Here is an 18,281-nt window from a genome sequence, read left to right as displayed (position 1 = left end):
CTGATACAGTTTCCAACATTAAAGCAAAACTTTTCAAGTGTATAATCTTTTCGCTGTAAGAAAAATCCTAATGTAAACAATAGCACGTGACTGAAGTGAGGCTTCATTGGCCACTGTTTGGCGCCATAGATTCTCAGTACATGTTCCCGCCTACTGTTGTACATTCTGTTTCATGTTAAACATTTCCCATTACTCGTCAAGTAGGCCTAACCTCACTACTATGCATTCGTTTGCTTAGGAAACATTTACTTTATAATTACTGTAATTAAAACTCACTTAACTTATTATATACATTTAAGACTCTTTGTTTTTCACCGCTTTTCAGAGGATTTCCACTCCTATGTTTAATAACCACACACACCGAGGATGCAGAAGCCATACTTCAGTACCACGTGCTTACGTGACGCCAGCTTGTTACAAGAACAGACTACCTCGGTATTACTATTGGTATTCATCCGCGTTAATAGTACGTAACAAAATATAAAAGTAGCTTTCTTTTACATAGAGTATTACATATGACTGAAGTTATATGTTTCATCGTATTTAACGACTAGAATTCAATTTTTTATTGTCAAATAAAACAAGATTATGGTTTCCAAATACGAACTATATTTTCCTGCGTCATGCGAGTGTTTCGACTGGGAGCCAATCACGGGTATGATAGCAACGTGCTTATGTTTACATTAGGATTTTTCTTACAGCGAAAACAGTATAGTGGTTGTCATGTACAAAAGTATGCGACACCAGTGTGTCCAGCAACTCACACAATATTCCTTGTCGCTTGGTTTAGGATATTTCTACTCTTCTTCAACATCTTGCAGGCATCCTAAATGATTTTAGAGCACCCAAAGGAGAATAATAATAATAATTGTCAAAGAATCAAGTGTTCATATCGGAGCAATGAAAATGCAGGAAGTAAACATTTTGATTTATCAGTAGAAGATATTCTACACATCCACTAAATGAAAGAAGATAATTATATAGAAACTAGTGGCTTGTGCAGCAAATCCTGCAAACTAAGTTCATTAGACGTTCAAATAAACATTTTTCACATTTATTTTAAATGAAGAATACCAGACATTCTGAAAGTTATTTGCTTCCATAATAATGAAACATGCTCCCTCTGAATGGTTTTTTTATGCCAAATACTTTTTCTTGAACCTATCCACCTTCAATTTTTCAGTTTCAACGTGAAAATGCAAGTAACAATGTCAGGACGATCAGTGGGTTTTTCATGTGGGAATAAATAAATAGTTATTTCAGGTCATTGTGGATTATAGGCGAAAGTTAAAAAAAATGTCAGGTTTGCTATGCTTTCGAACAATAGATATAGCATCTTAGTATAGCTGCTGCATGGAGAGCTTGAAATGTAGAGGGTAAAATCATTTTATCCTATCCTGCTAAGTGATCTTGCTGAAATGATCAGGAAACTACAAAATTTTCTAGCGCTCTTATTTTATCAGTAAGTACGAGTAATAGCTTGTGGTCTTTCCTTAGGAACTGAAATTTTTGCACTCTCTCGAGCCAATACTGAAGAGAATGACGCATATAAATATCTACACCACACTGCCATTAAGTATGTAGTCGCCACTCAGTAAATTATAGAAATGAAGATCTAATTTAAGATATTTCTCTCCAAAACGTTTCACTTTCATATCAATATAGCATTAATATGTATAATTAATGAAAAATAATCACATCATGGCATTAACTATAATAATTTCTAATAGTAATAATGTCATCAAACCACCTCAAGTTTTGTAGATTTTAATATCCAATACACAGCTGTACTCAGAAAATTACACACCGCAGAATCACACCTGTAAATTATTTTTTATACGTTATCAAAAAATTACACAAATGAAGATCGACATATTGGCATTATGATGTGAAAAATCTGAGCCATCTGAACTCTATGTCAGCAATCCTGTAGGTCATGGCCTTCGTGTAACAGTCTATTGTTTATTGTAGTGTGTGTGTTTTGTTTTATTCTGAAATGCAATTAATTAGTTCTCAAAACTGACGAAAGATGGATTTTGGAAAATAGGAAAATGATGTAGGAAAATTGACATTTCATTGAAAACTACTATTTTTCTGAAAAACTTTGGGTCCCAAGCTTCAAAATGAGGGTTCATTTATTTAAATCCGTTCAGCCGTTTTCCCGTAATTTCCATTACCAGTTCAAATTATATATATATATATCAGCTACTATGGGTGTAAGGGGTAGTGATGCGCCTCCTATAGCCTTTCCTACCCAATTCTCAGCCTCAACCTGCCCGTGGTACACCCTGCTTTTAACAGATGAGGATCTGGGGACCGAGTCACAGCGGTATAACTGTTTCATCTAAAATGGAGGAAATGCCATTTACATATGTGCTGGCCTATCACAGCACAACAGCGTCCCTCAGCGGCACATGAGGGAAAGGTCGGTGGATCTAAATAACATCTATTTAGTCCTCCCGGCTAGGTCCGAAGGACCCGTTGACCAACGACAGGTGCAGTCCCCCTTGCATAATGGGGGTTTAATCGGGTGATGTAACTGCCACATTGTAAAAACTGGTGCCCGTTAAGAAAACAGTTACATGAAAGCCACAACATACATGAGTATGAGTCCTAAAGATAAACATTCCGGAGTTAAAACTATCCCCCAATCGGATCTCTGGGTGGGGATATCTTTAGGAAAATCTCACCATATTTGTATTGTTGTAGGCTATTTGCTGTTCAAAAGTATTGGAAAGCACGACTGCTAATGGCTTCATTGCCAGATGCAAGGCACTAGACAACAACAACAACAACAACATATCAGCTACTAGGTTCAAGGTTAACATATTCTAAATACTTATAAAGTTGAGCCTATTTCTCATCCCAAAGCTTATCTAGTATAAATCCATTGTGATGTCATTGGTTGTTCTGATCCCATAACGTATCATGAATAAATTTACAACTGATCAATTTGTCAGTATCCATGATAATTAATTTAATATGCCGAAATAATCATAAATCGATTAATACTCGGATATACTGTATTGATAACCACCAGTCATTATACAGATTAATGTGATCTTAATCAGAGATAATATGAATGGTAAGAGCGAAGAAAATGGAATTTTTCTTTTTCGTCACTTTTATCATTACTCCAATATGCACACCTCAATGACAATACATGCTTCAGTTCTCTCTGATACAGCATTGCTGCTTCTTTTACCGCGCCATTACATTTGTGCTTGCTCTCACCTTGATGTTTTGTGATCGGAAGAGGGGGCAGGCCTCCCAGGGATGGCTTCTCCAAGTTGCTCTTGTGGTTATGCTTTGCCACTTGTGTCGCCCACTCATTGATCCAGTTGGAGCCGTCTCGATACAAGCTGCTCATCTGCAACACAGAGTCAGTGGTTCGATGCTTGTCAGTACATCCAAGGTCAGCAGTTCAAATCCGGCACAGGGTATTAAACATCCTTAGCCTCCTTTTGGAAGGAAAATAAAACGAAGGCCTTGTATTTTATATCAGCGCCATGGTGCAATTCAAAGAGTTTAGACTTCATTGTCCAAGAACTAAATTCCTAGCTGAAGGGCTTGTGCTTCATCCTGGCTTAGACGAAATTATCAGTTATTCACATTTTAGGCCAGACAGGAAAGGAAGCTTAAATTAAAAAAATGAAGAATTAAGATCATGGGGGAAAAGGTTGTAGTCACAGGGACTCATATCAGATAATACGGAGAATGCTCTACTCTCCAGTTCCACATGTTAAGTAAATTAACCACTAGGGCAGCCACGTGACAACAAGCACCATCGAGAAGCACAGTGGGGTGGTATTCAAGAGATTTCGGTGCTTCCAATGCCTTGCTGGTCGTAAATGCTGTTCCAAAAAGTGACTAATATGCAGCATCCACGAGCATTCCAATTGAAACAGATTGAGTGATTAATAATAATAATAATAATAATACTGGTTTATTTAACCTGGCAGAGTTAAGGCCATACGGCCTTCTCTAAAGGCTGGTTCACAATAAAGCAGAAACGAGAATTGGAATGGAAACGAAAACGGTAAAATTGTTAAAATGTGTACATTTAAATGTGAGCATTCACAATTAACGAAAAGCTTGCCGAAGCCGGGGATCAGGAACGGAGAGTTGGCCAAGTTTCAACTTTGGCATTCACGTTTTCGATCACAGCCCACTAGATTCATTCTATTGCCATCTGAAAGCTATTTTGTCGTCGTATATTTTGTAGCAAGAAGACCGTGACATAACCTATGCATTATTTTGTTCTGTGCTGTGCATCATGGAGCAAGTTTTATTTGATGAGATTCTAATATTGAGTGTTGAGGAAAATCCTCGCGTTTACGATAAGCGGCGCGCCTCGTATAAAGATGAGAAAATGAAGGAGAATACGTGGCTTTCAATAGCTGCATCTTTGAACACCGATCGTAAGTGAATCATATTTTATTACTGTATTGGTTGTATTACACATTACATATTCATGCTTCAATTCAATGACTACTATTGTGTTCATTTTTGTTCTATTACAAGTGTTTCTTCTCTAATTATTTTACGTTATGGTAGACTTAAAATAGGTTGTGATAATAAAGATGCATGGGCATATTTATAGTACCGTTGAAATTTCGAAGTTGGTTAACCTGCGTTTATGTTGGCTGCCTTGTACTCATGAGAGAACACCATTGGTCAATTATACACAAATAACATCAGAATGCGTAATGTCGACTTTACATATCGTTATTGACATGCATATTGATATGTATAGTTGTCTACGTTCTCGGTTTATTGTGAATCAAAAATTGTCATATTCACGTCCTCTGCTTCTCGTTTTCACTCTGGTTCTCGTTCCCTGTTTATTGTGAACCAGCCTTAACATTCAACCAGGAGTAAAACTGCAATACAAAAACACTACAAATTTACAAAGTACAGAACACACACACACAAAACTGAAGTAGATAATCATAATACAGTGTAAACAAGTCAGTAGAAATAAGATATAACATATAGAAAGAAAGGAAATGACATAATAAAATGCACCTTCATAATCTTAAACGACAATAAACATTTCAGTGGGTCTTGCTCTTGTCTACATTTGTTTAGCCTTAGGGCATAACAGTGTTGTTATTACAATCACTGCATACAGAGTATAAATGAGGTTATTACCCTGGATAACACACATCAGGAACCACTCCTTCTCATACCACTCTGCCAGCTTACATTAGTAACCACTAGGGGAGCTGAAAACTAGCAGTGTTGTCACTAATTTTCGAATGATAACTAGGGCTAGGATTTTGATGAAATTGCATCTTTTTTCTAGTAAGCCAGAAACATAGCTGCTTTAGTATTTATATGTTATGTAATAAACTGAGTGACATATTTGTTAGGGCATTTTTTCACATTTTTTGCATCTTTTGTTTTATTCGGTCATTTTTTAGGCATTTTCATTTAATTTTGGCCATAAATCCCAATTATTAATGTAAAATAATGTATATTTACTTTGATAGTTTCTTTACATATTTTGTCTATTACTTACTTACTTACTTACTTACTTACTTACTTACTTACTTTTAAGGAATCCGGAGGTTCATTGCCACCCTCACATAAGCCCGCCATTGGTCCCTATTCTGAGCAAGATTAATCCAGTCTCTACCATCATATCCCACCTCCCTCAAATCCATTTTAATATTATCTTCCCATCTACATCTCGGCCTCCCCAAAGGTCTTTTTCCCTCCGGCTTCCAACTAACACTCTATATGCATTTCTGGATATGCCCATACGTGCTACATGCCCTGCCCATCTCAAACGTCTGGATTTAATGTTCCTAATTATGTTAGGTGAAGTATACAATGCGTGCAGCTCTGCATTGTGTAACTTTCTCCATTCTCCTGTAACCTCATCCCTCTTAGCCCCAAACATTTTTCTAAGAACCTTATTCTCAAACACCCTTAATCTCTGTTCCTCTCTCAAAGTGAGAGTCCAAGTTTCACAACCATACAGAACAACCGGTAATATAACTGTTTTATAAATTCTAACTTTCAGACTTTTTGACAGAAGACTAGATGACAAAAGCTTCTCAACCAAATAATAACAGGCATTTCCCATATTTAGTCTGCGTTTAATTTCCTCCCGAGTGTCATTTATATTTGTTACTGTTGCTCCAAGATATTTGAATTTTTCCACCTCTTCAAAGGATAAATCTCCAATTTTTATAGTTCCATTTCGTAGAATATTCTGGTCACGAGACATAATCATATACTTAGTCTTTTCGGGATTTACTTCCAACCCTATCGCTTTACTTGCTTCAACTAGAATTTCCGCGTTTTCCCTAATCGTTTGTGGATTTTCTCCTAACATATTCACGTCATCCGCATAGACAAGAAGCTGATGTAACCCGTTCAATTCCAAACCCTCTGTGTTATCCTGAACTTTCCTAATGGCATATACATATTTTGTCCATTAATACTCATTATTTTGTATAATATTTTAATCATTTTTCTACACAAATATTGCCATTTTAACGTAGTACACCCCATGTAATGGATCAGTCCAACCACCCCTTCAATATAGACTCCTCTATACCTGCTAATTCAGGATAAGAGTGGCCTTGTGGTAGACTACACGGAAACTAAAAGTAAAGTAAATCCATGGTGCTACAGCCCATGAAGGGCCAAGACCGACCAGCCGACTGCTGACCTCACGTCCACAAGCCAACGCAGAGGTGAACGATCATACAAGGAAACTACATCAGATAAAATAATTAATTAAAGTGTACTACTTAGAAAAAATTATGTAAAATTTAATTTAATTACTAGTTTAAATATTAAGTAGCACAAAATCTCTTTTCCTACTAAGCCAATTATGTAAGATCAATTTTTAGGGCATTTTTGAAAGATTTTTAGGGCATTTTTTCATGATTTATAGGTCATCAAAATCCTAGCCCTAATGATAAAGATAATGATAACCTACCATGTCCTGTGAAGGGCAAAGGTCTCCTGCTAGAGGAAAAGCTTTAACTATTCCAACGTGGTAAGCTAAGGTATTAAAAACTTCGTATACAGAAAATTCACAAAACTGATACTTAATAACTGTCAGTTTATATGGTGCAAAGAATGCAAGACAAAACCTTAAAAATACAAAAGATGTGAGACATACAAGAGATTCTGCAGCTCACATATTTACCTTGAAGTTGTCTTCCTGACTGTCTTCGGGCACGTCCACCCCCTTCTCCCTCCTCTCTATGACTCTCTCTATCTCCAGCCTCGCCTGCTCCACGTCGGGACACGGAGCATCCTTGTCGATGGTGTACGTGCCCGCTTCACTCACGGTGTCATTGGAGGAATCATTCTTCCCGTCCACCATGTCGAGGTCGTTGAATTCGTCCACCATGTTTTGTGCTTCGAGCTCTTCATCATCGCTCGCTCCAGTGACGAGCCAGTCTTCCTTGGTGAGCACATCTTCAGGCTTCAGTGCGGTCAGGTTGTTCAGTGACGTGTTGTGCCTCTTGCTGTCCACACCGGCCTCGTCGTACGTGATCTTCCTCAGGGCCTCCTCTTCTGGAAAGTCACCAAACTCGTAACTCTCAGCCTGTGTGGAGTTCAGTACTTTGTTTTGATCGGCCATGATCTTCTTTTCTTGTGCTAAATTGGTAGCTCGCAAGCCTTAGGAGAAATACAATCAAGGGTCATTATGACTGTACAAATGTTGGTGCTAGGTTCTTGGAGATGAAGAAACAGCCAACGTTTTGGAGCTCTTTCATCTGTTACAAACAACTATTCAACTGATAGCTTCCTCTGTCCTTGCTTTGCCTTATAACGGAGCAGACATTTATCTCCGAAACGCTGGATCTTTCTTCATACAAAAAGAACTTCGTATGGCACTCAACACCACTAAAGCCTTAAATACTACAAGACAGAACTCAATTTTCTAGTCGTATTCATATAGTGGGGAACAGCCAGTTGATATCTGATGTTCTAAACTCCTGCTAAAGGACACAATTTTACATTACATTATAAACAGGCCATCACGTGTTTACTTGCATTATTTTGCATGTTAAGTCCTACCAGTCAGGTACCAGCTCCCGCTAGCACAAGTTACATTGCAACTTTGAAAAAGAAAATCTTAAGTTGTATTATAAGATCTCGGATTTTAGGTAAAAACTTATTTTGTTCCTCATGCAATAGATGAAAATGAGTTCGTATACACGATTTATGGAAATACATCATCGAAATAGCTGGTCCTACAGTGCCTAAAAATACCCAAATTGATGTTAGAATTTATTTTTACCTATTTTATTTTTTCTTTGCAAAAATTCATATTGGTATGTAAAGTTTATAATAAAATTGTTTTAAAATATGACATAGCCCCAATATAATTATTTATATATAATTTTATATACATGCATACAGTCAACTGTACATTTAGTGAAGTCGGTTATAGTGAACATTCAGCTGTAGTGAACTTAAATTACTGGTCTTGTCAAATTGCAAATTAAAGAATAAATTAAAAATGCAAAATAAATATAAACATTAAAATTTCTAAAAATCATCAAACAAAATTGATTAGCAGTCTTTTAGCTTTCATTTAAGACAATATTTGTGATTCTGTGATACTCTTGAGAGCAGATATAATATAATATTATAATACTGCATTTTTTATATCTGTGACTGTATCATAAAGGACAAAAGTGAAAATATTATATTTGAAAGACTTCATACATTGATATGAAACTATGTTAGGGAAATAGAGGCTCTACTTAAAATAATATGAGAAAAGAGATTTCCTGTAGGACCTTCCCCTTAATAACCATTTGCATCAACATACTTATGTGAGAATGTATTTCCTGCTTTAGTCTTCTTGAAGAACGCATAAAGAAGTTCTAAACTCTAAATTTATTACATTATAGTTAGCTTATCGGAAAATCAAAACAAGATGAAATTTCTAAATTTAATGTTAAGCTAGACTTGCGACTTTGACAATTGAGTCAGGCAGCTGCAGTAACATAACCATCCCGTTGAGACCTTACAGTACGTTTGAAAAAACTGGTTTCATTTTCCACAGCAAAGACATGATAGTTCCTAAAATAAGTCTGTACAGTATTTATGCATTTTTTGAGGTTACATACAAAATGCTAAAGTTAAAATTTAATATCGTTATCAATTTATTGTGCAAATATTTTATCAGTAGAACAAGTTTACAAGCCTTATGCCAAAAATTTAGGGGATTTGCCAAAACGAAGTGAACCCTAAGAGTTCAGTGACAGTCAAAAGGTAGGGAACCACTGCCTTAAGATTTCCTACGTTTTCTTATCTTAATGTTTTTTCTTTTTCTTTCCAAGTGTCACAAAATTGTTTTGTTTACTTATTATTCTTTATGAATTGATTAGTAGGCCGATCTATCGAACCCTTATTTAGGGCGGCTTTTGTTTCTACAAATTATCTGGGAAGGTTAATTGTGCATCTTGCCAGTGTGGCAACCTCTAGTACCGGTTCAAGGGCGCATTTCAGGTCTATGATTACTTAAAAAAGTGTTTATGTTTGTTTCTTCCATCACCCATAGTGACCCTGTAGAGTACTTGTATATTCTGGCACAAACTGTAAGTGTGAAGTTCTCACAGACGTAAGAATATTGCAATAAAGTTTGTAATTACTAGCATTCTTCCTGCAGACGAGTTCATATCAACTTACAATAACATAAATATTTACATTGCATCTGAAGTACAACCAAACAGTTCATGTGAGTTATCTGAAGAAGGATAAGTGAACATGAGTGCCCTTTGATCACTGATAACCAATGCTGTTTTATATCATATTTAATATTTATAGGAATTTGTTTACATTTAGTTATGTTTCAAAATTATTTTATACACACATGTAAAAACGTACGCAGATTATTAAACTAAAATGTAAATATTTACAATCCTGCGTATTATGAGACATTTGGGTGGCATGAGAACATTGGTTGAGTGCAAGGAGATTTCCCCCAGTACCAGACTTTTTACCTGCACCTACTTGTATGTTAATAGCATAACACTTTAATTAATGTTCATGAGCAGATTTCATTTTACCACGTTTTCATAAAATATAACATCTTTGACCGTGACATATTAAGAGATGCATTGCTAATTCCTGTAATAATTTAACTGACTTTAAAAGCCCATATTTGAAATAAAGTTTCCTCAAAGCTTGCTGTGGCCAAAATTGAATATGAAGCTGATATAGTTTAAGTCCGATTTTCTGAGTTGTATAAACAATATCTACACAAGGAAAGCTTGTAACAGGCCTTCACGAGCAAGTCAGTACAAATATAAAAGGTTATTTAACGACGTTGTGTCAACTACTGGGTTATTTAGCATTGATGGAATTGGTGGTAGCGAGAATATTTATGTTTAAGAAGATTTTGTTTGATATTTAACAAGATGAGGCCGAGAATTCGCCATAGATTACCTGACATTTGTCTTACAGTTGGAGAAAACCTCGGAAAAAACCAGCCAGGTAATCTGCTCAAGAAGGAATCGAACCCACGCCCGAGTTAAAATCCAGTTAAGAATAACATCTGTCAAAAACATAATCAGACACACACAATCAAGAAAAGCAGAAAGGCTTTTTTTCCCCTGAAGAGACATGAGTTGAGTGAATCAAATACTTATCAAATAAAGTACGCAATCTTGGCAGACATAGCTTCAGATAATGGTTAAGAAACAAGTACGACAAACTTTGTCATACAATGTCTACAGCCTAAGAGATATATGATATTTCCAAGAATTCGTCGTTGAACAATTCACATCATTTATAGTTCACTTCTGTGAACGATTCCATTATCTATTGTTACACAACATTTTCAAGATGGATGCTAATGCTAATGTTGCGCTATAAATCAATTTTCGGCAACCTAATGTAAAAGACTGCCTACAAATATTTGGAAAGTTTCAGAGAAAATACATAAATTCAATCTTCTAACACGATTTTTTTGTTTTTAAATTAAGTAATTTGCTGGGAGACATCGTTAGATATAGGTCACTCTTACACTAAACCTGGAGTAATATAAGCTTATTAATCAAATAAGTGATTCCACTTACTGTTTTTATATGCTCACCTGTATGTAATTTCTATTTCATACATATTTCATTGTTATTTTCCATCAAAAGATCATTAAGAACGATGAATATTACTTAATATCTCCTATCTTTCTTCAAGTAGTATTTATATGCCATGTTAATTTTCATTTGTTTTCATAAGTTAACAATGATGCACATTAGAAGCAACATATAAGAAATTATTTTCCTACACAATCCACGCTATATTCACGTTGTTTTGAAATGATTAATCGAAGATGGTTTGCTTATTGTTTATTACACGCACATTTGTATGTAATTTCTATTCCATACGTTTTTTTTCTATCCCCCGATCATTAAGAATGGTGAATATTATTCATGCTTGTTTCCTGTATTTCTTAAAATAATGTTATGTGGCATGTTAGTTTTTATTTGTCGTTATTTACGTAAAAATAATGCGCCAAAAAATAAAAAATAATAATAATTTCGTCCTCACTCCACATCCTATTTATTCACATTTGTTTTTCTGTGATTTATTAAAGAATGTACTGGTATTTAAAAGATTCATAATTTAGAAACATGTTACATAAATCATCCTTGTGCCAAAAGAGAATGCTCCCTGGACCAAATTGTCGTATTTTGCAGTGGTCGTCAGTACTCGCTGAAATGGGTAATAATAATATAATAAAATAATGTTGTACGTAGCATTTAGAAACATGTTACATAAATCATCCTTGTGCCAAAAGAGAATGCTCCCTGGACCAAATTGTCGTATTTTGCAATGGTCGTCAGTACTCGCTGAAATGGGTAATAATAATATAATAAAATAATGTTGTACGTAGCATTTAGAAACATGTTACATAAATCATCCTTGTGCCAAAAGAGAATGCTCCCTGGACCAAATTGTCGTATTTTGCAGTGGTCGTCAGCACTCGCTGAAATGGGTAATAATAATATAATAAAATAATGTTGTACGTAGCATTTAGAAACATGTTACATAAATCATCCTTGTGCCAAAAGACAATGCTTCCTGGACCAAATTATCGTATTTTGCAGTGGTCGTCAGTACTCGCTGAAATGGGTAATAATATAATATAATTATGTTGTACGTAGCAAGATCGATTATTCAATTGAAAGGATATTTTATGAGGTTGTCATGACTGAGATATCTATTGTCAATTGCTTTTATTTGTCAGAAGGCCTTGACTGACGGGTATATAAGGACCGGCGCTCTTAGGGATGGAGGTCGGGTTTAGGATGGCCCACAAGTAACAAGGGAGAGAGACACCTAGTATTTTAAAGATTTATATCGTTCACTAGATGAGTTGATTCAACTAACCTGGAAATAATGTGAATCGTTCAGCGACGACTTCTTGGAAATAACCGAAAGTGGTGTCAATTTTAAATTGTACTATACAACACAATATTCTGAACAACGAGTCACTAGTATAACTAATTTCTTGTATCGTTTCAGATGTAGGCCTGTAGTGTTCATTTTATTCCTCTTCCTCCTCTCCCATGGAGAGCATAGAGGAAGTGTTATGATACTTCAAAAATGTCCATTGAGATTCTTGTGGAAAACAACTTCCACAATTCCTGATGTCGATAAATGATTATCGTAAATCAGCTTACTATCATGGTGGCTTTATGTGCTACCAGTTACGAAATTACAATCAATATTGTACAGACGCCATTTCTTGCTGTATCCCCAAAACAGCTAGGCTTGCAATAATTTTCAAAGTAGTTCATGTAAAGGATAAGCCTTAAAATTAATAAGTTTTCAAAATGGCATAACTCAACTTTCCTGACACATTTTTGTATGTGCAGTCTACTATCTACACCATTTTTTTTTTTTTGTATAAGATAAACTTCTCATTGAAAATCGTTTGTAGCTGATTTTCAGTGATCTCCATTTTGTTATTTTTTTCATTCAGTAAAAATTGATTAACTGATTCAGAGACACTGCATATGAATTAAAATTGTCAAATACCCAGTGTTCAATTCTGACATTTGTTTCTACATTCATGATATCATAGGCCTATGTTTGTTTGCTGGGCCTAACCAAAGATAAACGATTTCACTGATTTAATAATCTGTGGTACTTTTGCATGTCTGTAATTTACACTTAATATTTTACATTTTGTAAATCATGTCAGTTTTAAAAACATGTATTATTTTGTCATGTGAACAAGAAGATACTAAATTTACCTGTTACGAAATCTGTCGAAGTTGCTACAATTGTGGTCAATTGGCCAGAAATTCATTTGCACAATGATCAACATCAAAACGATATTGCTTTTCAATTAAAATTCCTGTGTGGAAGTAAGTTTCAAGAATAAATTTGTAATGCTATGTTGTAACATTAATTTCGCACTGAAGAAATATTTTTTAAAATTATTTAAAGTTTGGTTGTAATAATAACATGAATGAAATTTATTTCTTGTTTTTATTACAGGGCTGCATTAATTTGTTTATAGAACAAAACAATATCCAATGTCAACAACAGACATGGCCTACATCGTTTATCTATGCTTTGAGGATTAAATTCTCTCCGTGATGATCTTCTGGATATATACAAGTCAGATTCAGAATTGAACATGGGGTAGTTTAGGAGAAATTGCTGTGTACAGGCAGGTGGTATGCACAAAAAATTGTGTGTTTTTGTGAAAGTCATTACATTGTTTGTTTTTGCACTGTCATAATAATATAATGAATAAGTAAAAACTGAGACACAAAAGTTTACAAAAGTAGATCTTATGTTGGTCCCCTTAACCTGATGGTGGCAGCACTTCTGTGAAAGCTTTATATTAATTGCTCGTGAAGGCTATTAGATAAGTGAATGATGAAAACCGCTGTTGATATATTTTATGTAACCTTACACCAGTCAATGTTCTACAGGCAATCAGATACAAAGGAAAGGCGTGGAGTTTTAATTCCAAGTTATTTTAAATTCTCATATCATTAATGTAAAATACTGTATATACAAAAGCAAGGAAATAATGGTTTTAAACACACATATTACGGCAAGCCTGGAGAGTTAAACCTACGTAATATTGGATAAAGGTTCGTTAAATAATGTAAAATGGTAAACAATGACATACAAAACTTTGGAATGCTTCAAAAGCTTACTTCAGGTATACTATATAATTGGTAGTGAGGAATTTACTTAATTATTATTGTTTAATCTGTAAGCATACCTTCACCTCATGGAAAACTTGCATTGCTTTGCTGGAATCGTCCTCGCCATTATATCTGAAGTTCACAGGTTCAGACCCAACCAAGGCTAATGACTTTTTAAGAAGATAGAGATCCACACTATGATTTTCTTTCCAAGTCAGGGTGTCAACATATTAAACTATCTTTGAGTAAGAGAGAGCTAGGCAAAACTTCCTGGCCAGTTACTTCTCGTTCACTAAATTTCTTGCTCTAGATGTCTCTACACATCAACATCTCGATTAAGACCGCAGATGTCTCTGACAAAATCTTGAGAGATTGCAAAGGCTTCTGACAGATAAAGTTTTAAAATGCTGAGTTGAAAACAGTGAATGGCTCTTTCCGACTGTTTTTACATTTTCAATTTGTGTTCCTCATACACTTATACTGATATACAGTGCTTTTGGGGGGGGGGGGGGAATTGAACATAGGGATTTAACATTGCCTTACGAAACCCATGTATAAAAACAATCGAGCAAGTTGGCTCAGACAGTATCTTTTGAGACTCGTATTTGGAAAGTCCCGGGTTCAAATCCTGCCGATCTCACTGGTTTTTTTTATGATTTCCTTCAGTTAACAAATGCAAATGCCGGATTGAAAATTTACATATCATGATTCGTCACCAATATCATATACATTAATCATAAATCTAAAATCAGTTAAGGCTGGTTCACAATAAACCGGAAACGAGAATCGGAACGAAAACGAAAACAGTAAAATTGTTAAAATGTGTACATTTAAATGTGAGCATTCACAATTAACGAAAAGCTTCCCGGAGCCCAGGATCGTGAACGGAGAGTTGGCAAAGTTTCAACTTTGGCGTTCACGTTTCCGATCATAGCCCACTAGATTCATTCTATTGCCATCTAAAAGCTATTTTGTCGTCGTATATTTTGTAGCAAGAAGGCCGTGACATAACCTATGCATTATTTTGTTCTGTGCTGTGCATCATGGAGCAAGTTTTATTTGATGAGATTCTAATATTGAGTGTTGAGGAAAATCCTCACGTTTACGACAAGCGGCGCACCTCGTATAAAGATGAGAAAATGAAGGAGAATACGTGGCTTTCAATAGCTGCATCTTTGAACACCGATCGTAAGTGAATCATATTTTATTACTGTATTGGTTTTATTACACATTACATGTTCATGCTTCAATTCAACAACTACTGTTGTGTTCATTTTTGTTCTATTACAAATGTTTCTTCTGTAATTATTTTACGTTATGGTAGACTTAAAATAGGTTGTGATAATAAAGATGCATGGGCATATTTATAGTACCGTACCTAATGAAATGTTTCAGTTGAAATTTCGAAGTTGGTTAATCTGTGTTTATGTTGGCTGCCTTGTACTCATGAGAGAACGCCATTGGTCAATTATATACAAATAACTTCAGAATGCGTAATATCGACTTTACATATCGTTATTGACATACATATCGATATGCATAGTCGTCTACGTTCTCGGTTTATTGTGAATCAAAAATTTTCATATTCACGTCCTCTGCTTCTCGTTTTCATTCTGGTTCTCGTTCCCTGTTTATTGTAAACCAGCCTTTAGATGAACACAAGCCATCTACAACACACGACAATAGAAAGAGAAATTCAATAATAGCAAAAATGGTCTACTCTTATACCCAAAGATCCTAAACACGCAATATGACTACAGATGGTAAGGTGTGTATAACTTAACAAAAAAAAAAACCATTGGAGAAATAAGTTAATCAGTGGGTCATGTTTAGAAATTAGCAGGCTTTGACAGTTTATAAAACAAGAGAACGTCATTTATGGTTACTACGTCAAAGCCTGATGTTCTCTTGTTTTACAAATTGTCAAAGCCTGCTAATTTCTAAACATGGCCCACTGATTAAGTTATTTCTTCATTGTTTTTATATATAGGTTTCTTATGACAATATTAAATCCCTGTGTTCCATACCCAGAAAAACACACTGAGTATTGTTACGAAAAAAATAAGTGGAACATTGAGATTTCAAATCGACACTCACTCTTCCTACCAGAGGCCTCTATAAAATGTTATCAGAAGTTTAGACGAGATTTTTGGCGGGTCTGGACATAGAACTTCATCTTTTCCATATTACTCCATAGACATGGAAATCTTTTATCTGCAATAAATATACAGGGACATCATTTTATTTTTACTTCAATTTTTATTGTACCTGAGTTTTTGAATGTACTTCACTCCCACCCCTTCTACTAATGAAGTTCAACCATCTTCCACACAGATCCAAGACCGCATATACAATCATAGTAGCCTTACCGTCACAGTACGTTCCAAAAATATGTTCGAGTTTTCCAATGAGGAAAGAGCTTTCAATATTAAATCATTTTCGCACAGGTACTGTCGTCCATTTACCTACGTCGCATTCCGGTTTTCCCCACCAGCTTCTATTCGCCTCTCTGTAAAGGCTAGTGGCTGGGCTGTCTTAGCTCTTTTCTGAGAACATTAATTTCTGTTAGGAATTGGACATCTACGTAATATTATACCCATACAACTGTTTCAAATAACTTAAATAAAAGGGCCTCGTTAAGTAATTAACTGTCACGTGATTTCCCTCCTTTCTACGATCCTGCGACATAACCACTTGGACGGACTGTAGATAGCATGTCTGAGTAATTTTATCTTTTCAGATCGAGCAGAAGTGAAGATTGAATTTACAGTACGTAAGGTACTCTTTTACAGAGTAGGTACAGAATTAATTCAACATGAGTTACTAGTATGAAGGACGAAACTGGTAATTGGAATTACATACATTAGAACTGAAGCCTGTATCGAAATGAACGGCCACCATTTTGAAAAATGTGTTTCAATATCCATATTATGATTATTTTTCAATTTAACTTCATTCTCTATAGTGTACGCTTATGTGCTGTAGACAGTATAATATACACTGCATAATGAATACGTCCACATGGACAGCTCAGTTCGTGAGTAAAAACACGTACTGTTAATACTGTACTGTATTTTGATTAAACAAAAACCTAATGAAAATGATCAAACTCAAAAGTGTGATATTTCATAGTTTACGTAAATGGATGAATTACTTTTCTTCCCTCCTATACCTAGTAAAGTTATTTGTTTGTATATTACGCCATCGAACTCCAGTCGTGGAAGGGGATAGCAACCGTTGATTCAAAGGTATAGCCAGGTTAATATCAGAAATGTTAGTAAAAATAAAATGATGTCCCTGTACTAACGAGTTTGTGTTTGAAAGAAAATCACAGGACTTTTCTTCCTAAAAGCCATTACCCTCAGCTAGAATTGAGCTCACATACCATGAGCACTAGACCATCAGCTTGAGGTCAATTAGTGCAAGTAGAGAGAAAGAAGATATCTTTTTCCAAAGTAAGATGTTCCTCTCTAACAAAACGGTGCTTATATTTACACTTCTCCAAAAAGTGCTGCCAACCTAGATCACACGATGGATCCAGGATGTGTGCATGCCAACTGTATCTACCTTTCTCAAGGTTCTTGAATTTCTTGACAAAGAAGTCAGTCCTGCCCCTCAAATCCTCTTCCTGATCGCTGGAGAAGTAGCCCTCGGAGTGATAGCCAGCCCGTCGGGCAGCAATACATTTCCTCATGGGCAAGGGGGAGAGACCTACAGCTTGCACTGCATTTGCTTTCTAGCACAAGAAACAACAAACAAGAGTTGCTTGGTCACACTGTAACGGGCTCACTACGACCCAACATGCTCCTGGCCTTGCTCTGGGTACACCTGGTGGCTGCACCACACACTTTCAAGTGGATTTATATATATATAAAAGGAAACTTATAAATTAAACCAAACCCTTTAACTCTATTAAATATATAATATAATCGAAATTTAACAGAAGAAATACTGAAATCAGAAGTAAACACTGAAATAATGAAACAATTGTCTTTAGAGACAATTAATATTAGGTGCCCTCCACAAAACTGGCTTCATTTATACACCGACGGATCCTTGATCTCCAGAGAACAAGGTGCCGGTGCAGGTGTTACGTGCTGTCTCTTCTCACTTTATAGA

The 18,281-nt window shown here is 35.5% G+C and overlaps 1 protein-coding gene across 1 annotated transcript in view; it reads right to left on the bottom strand.

The window, feature by feature from the left end:
- Nucleotides 1–18,281, bottom strand: part of LOC138709990 (uncharacterized) — a 49,114-nt gene that overhangs the window by 11,393 nt on the left and 19,440 nt on the right. The window contains exons 3-5 of the mRNA XM_069840669.1: nucleotides 17,730–17,898; nucleotides 7,172–7,650; nucleotides 3,235–3,370 (exon numbers count right to left, since the gene is read on the bottom strand). Coding sequence (XP_069696770.1) covers nucleotides 3,235–3,370; nucleotides 7,172–7,650; nucleotides 17,730–17,898 — 784 coding nt within the window. The remainder of the gene's footprint in view (nucleotides 1–3,234; nucleotides 3,371–7,171; nucleotides 7,651–17,729; nucleotides 17,899–18,281) is intronic.

This window comes from Periplaneta americana, chromosome 12 (genome assembly GCF_040183065.1).
Source record: "Periplaneta americana isolate PAMFEO1 chromosome 12, P.americana_PAMFEO1_priV1, whole genome shotgun sequence".
Lineage (NCBI taxonomy): Eukaryota > Metazoa > Arthropoda > Insecta > Blattodea > Blattidae > Periplaneta > Periplaneta americana.
This window is presented reverse-complemented; position numbering and strand designations above follow the sequence as displayed.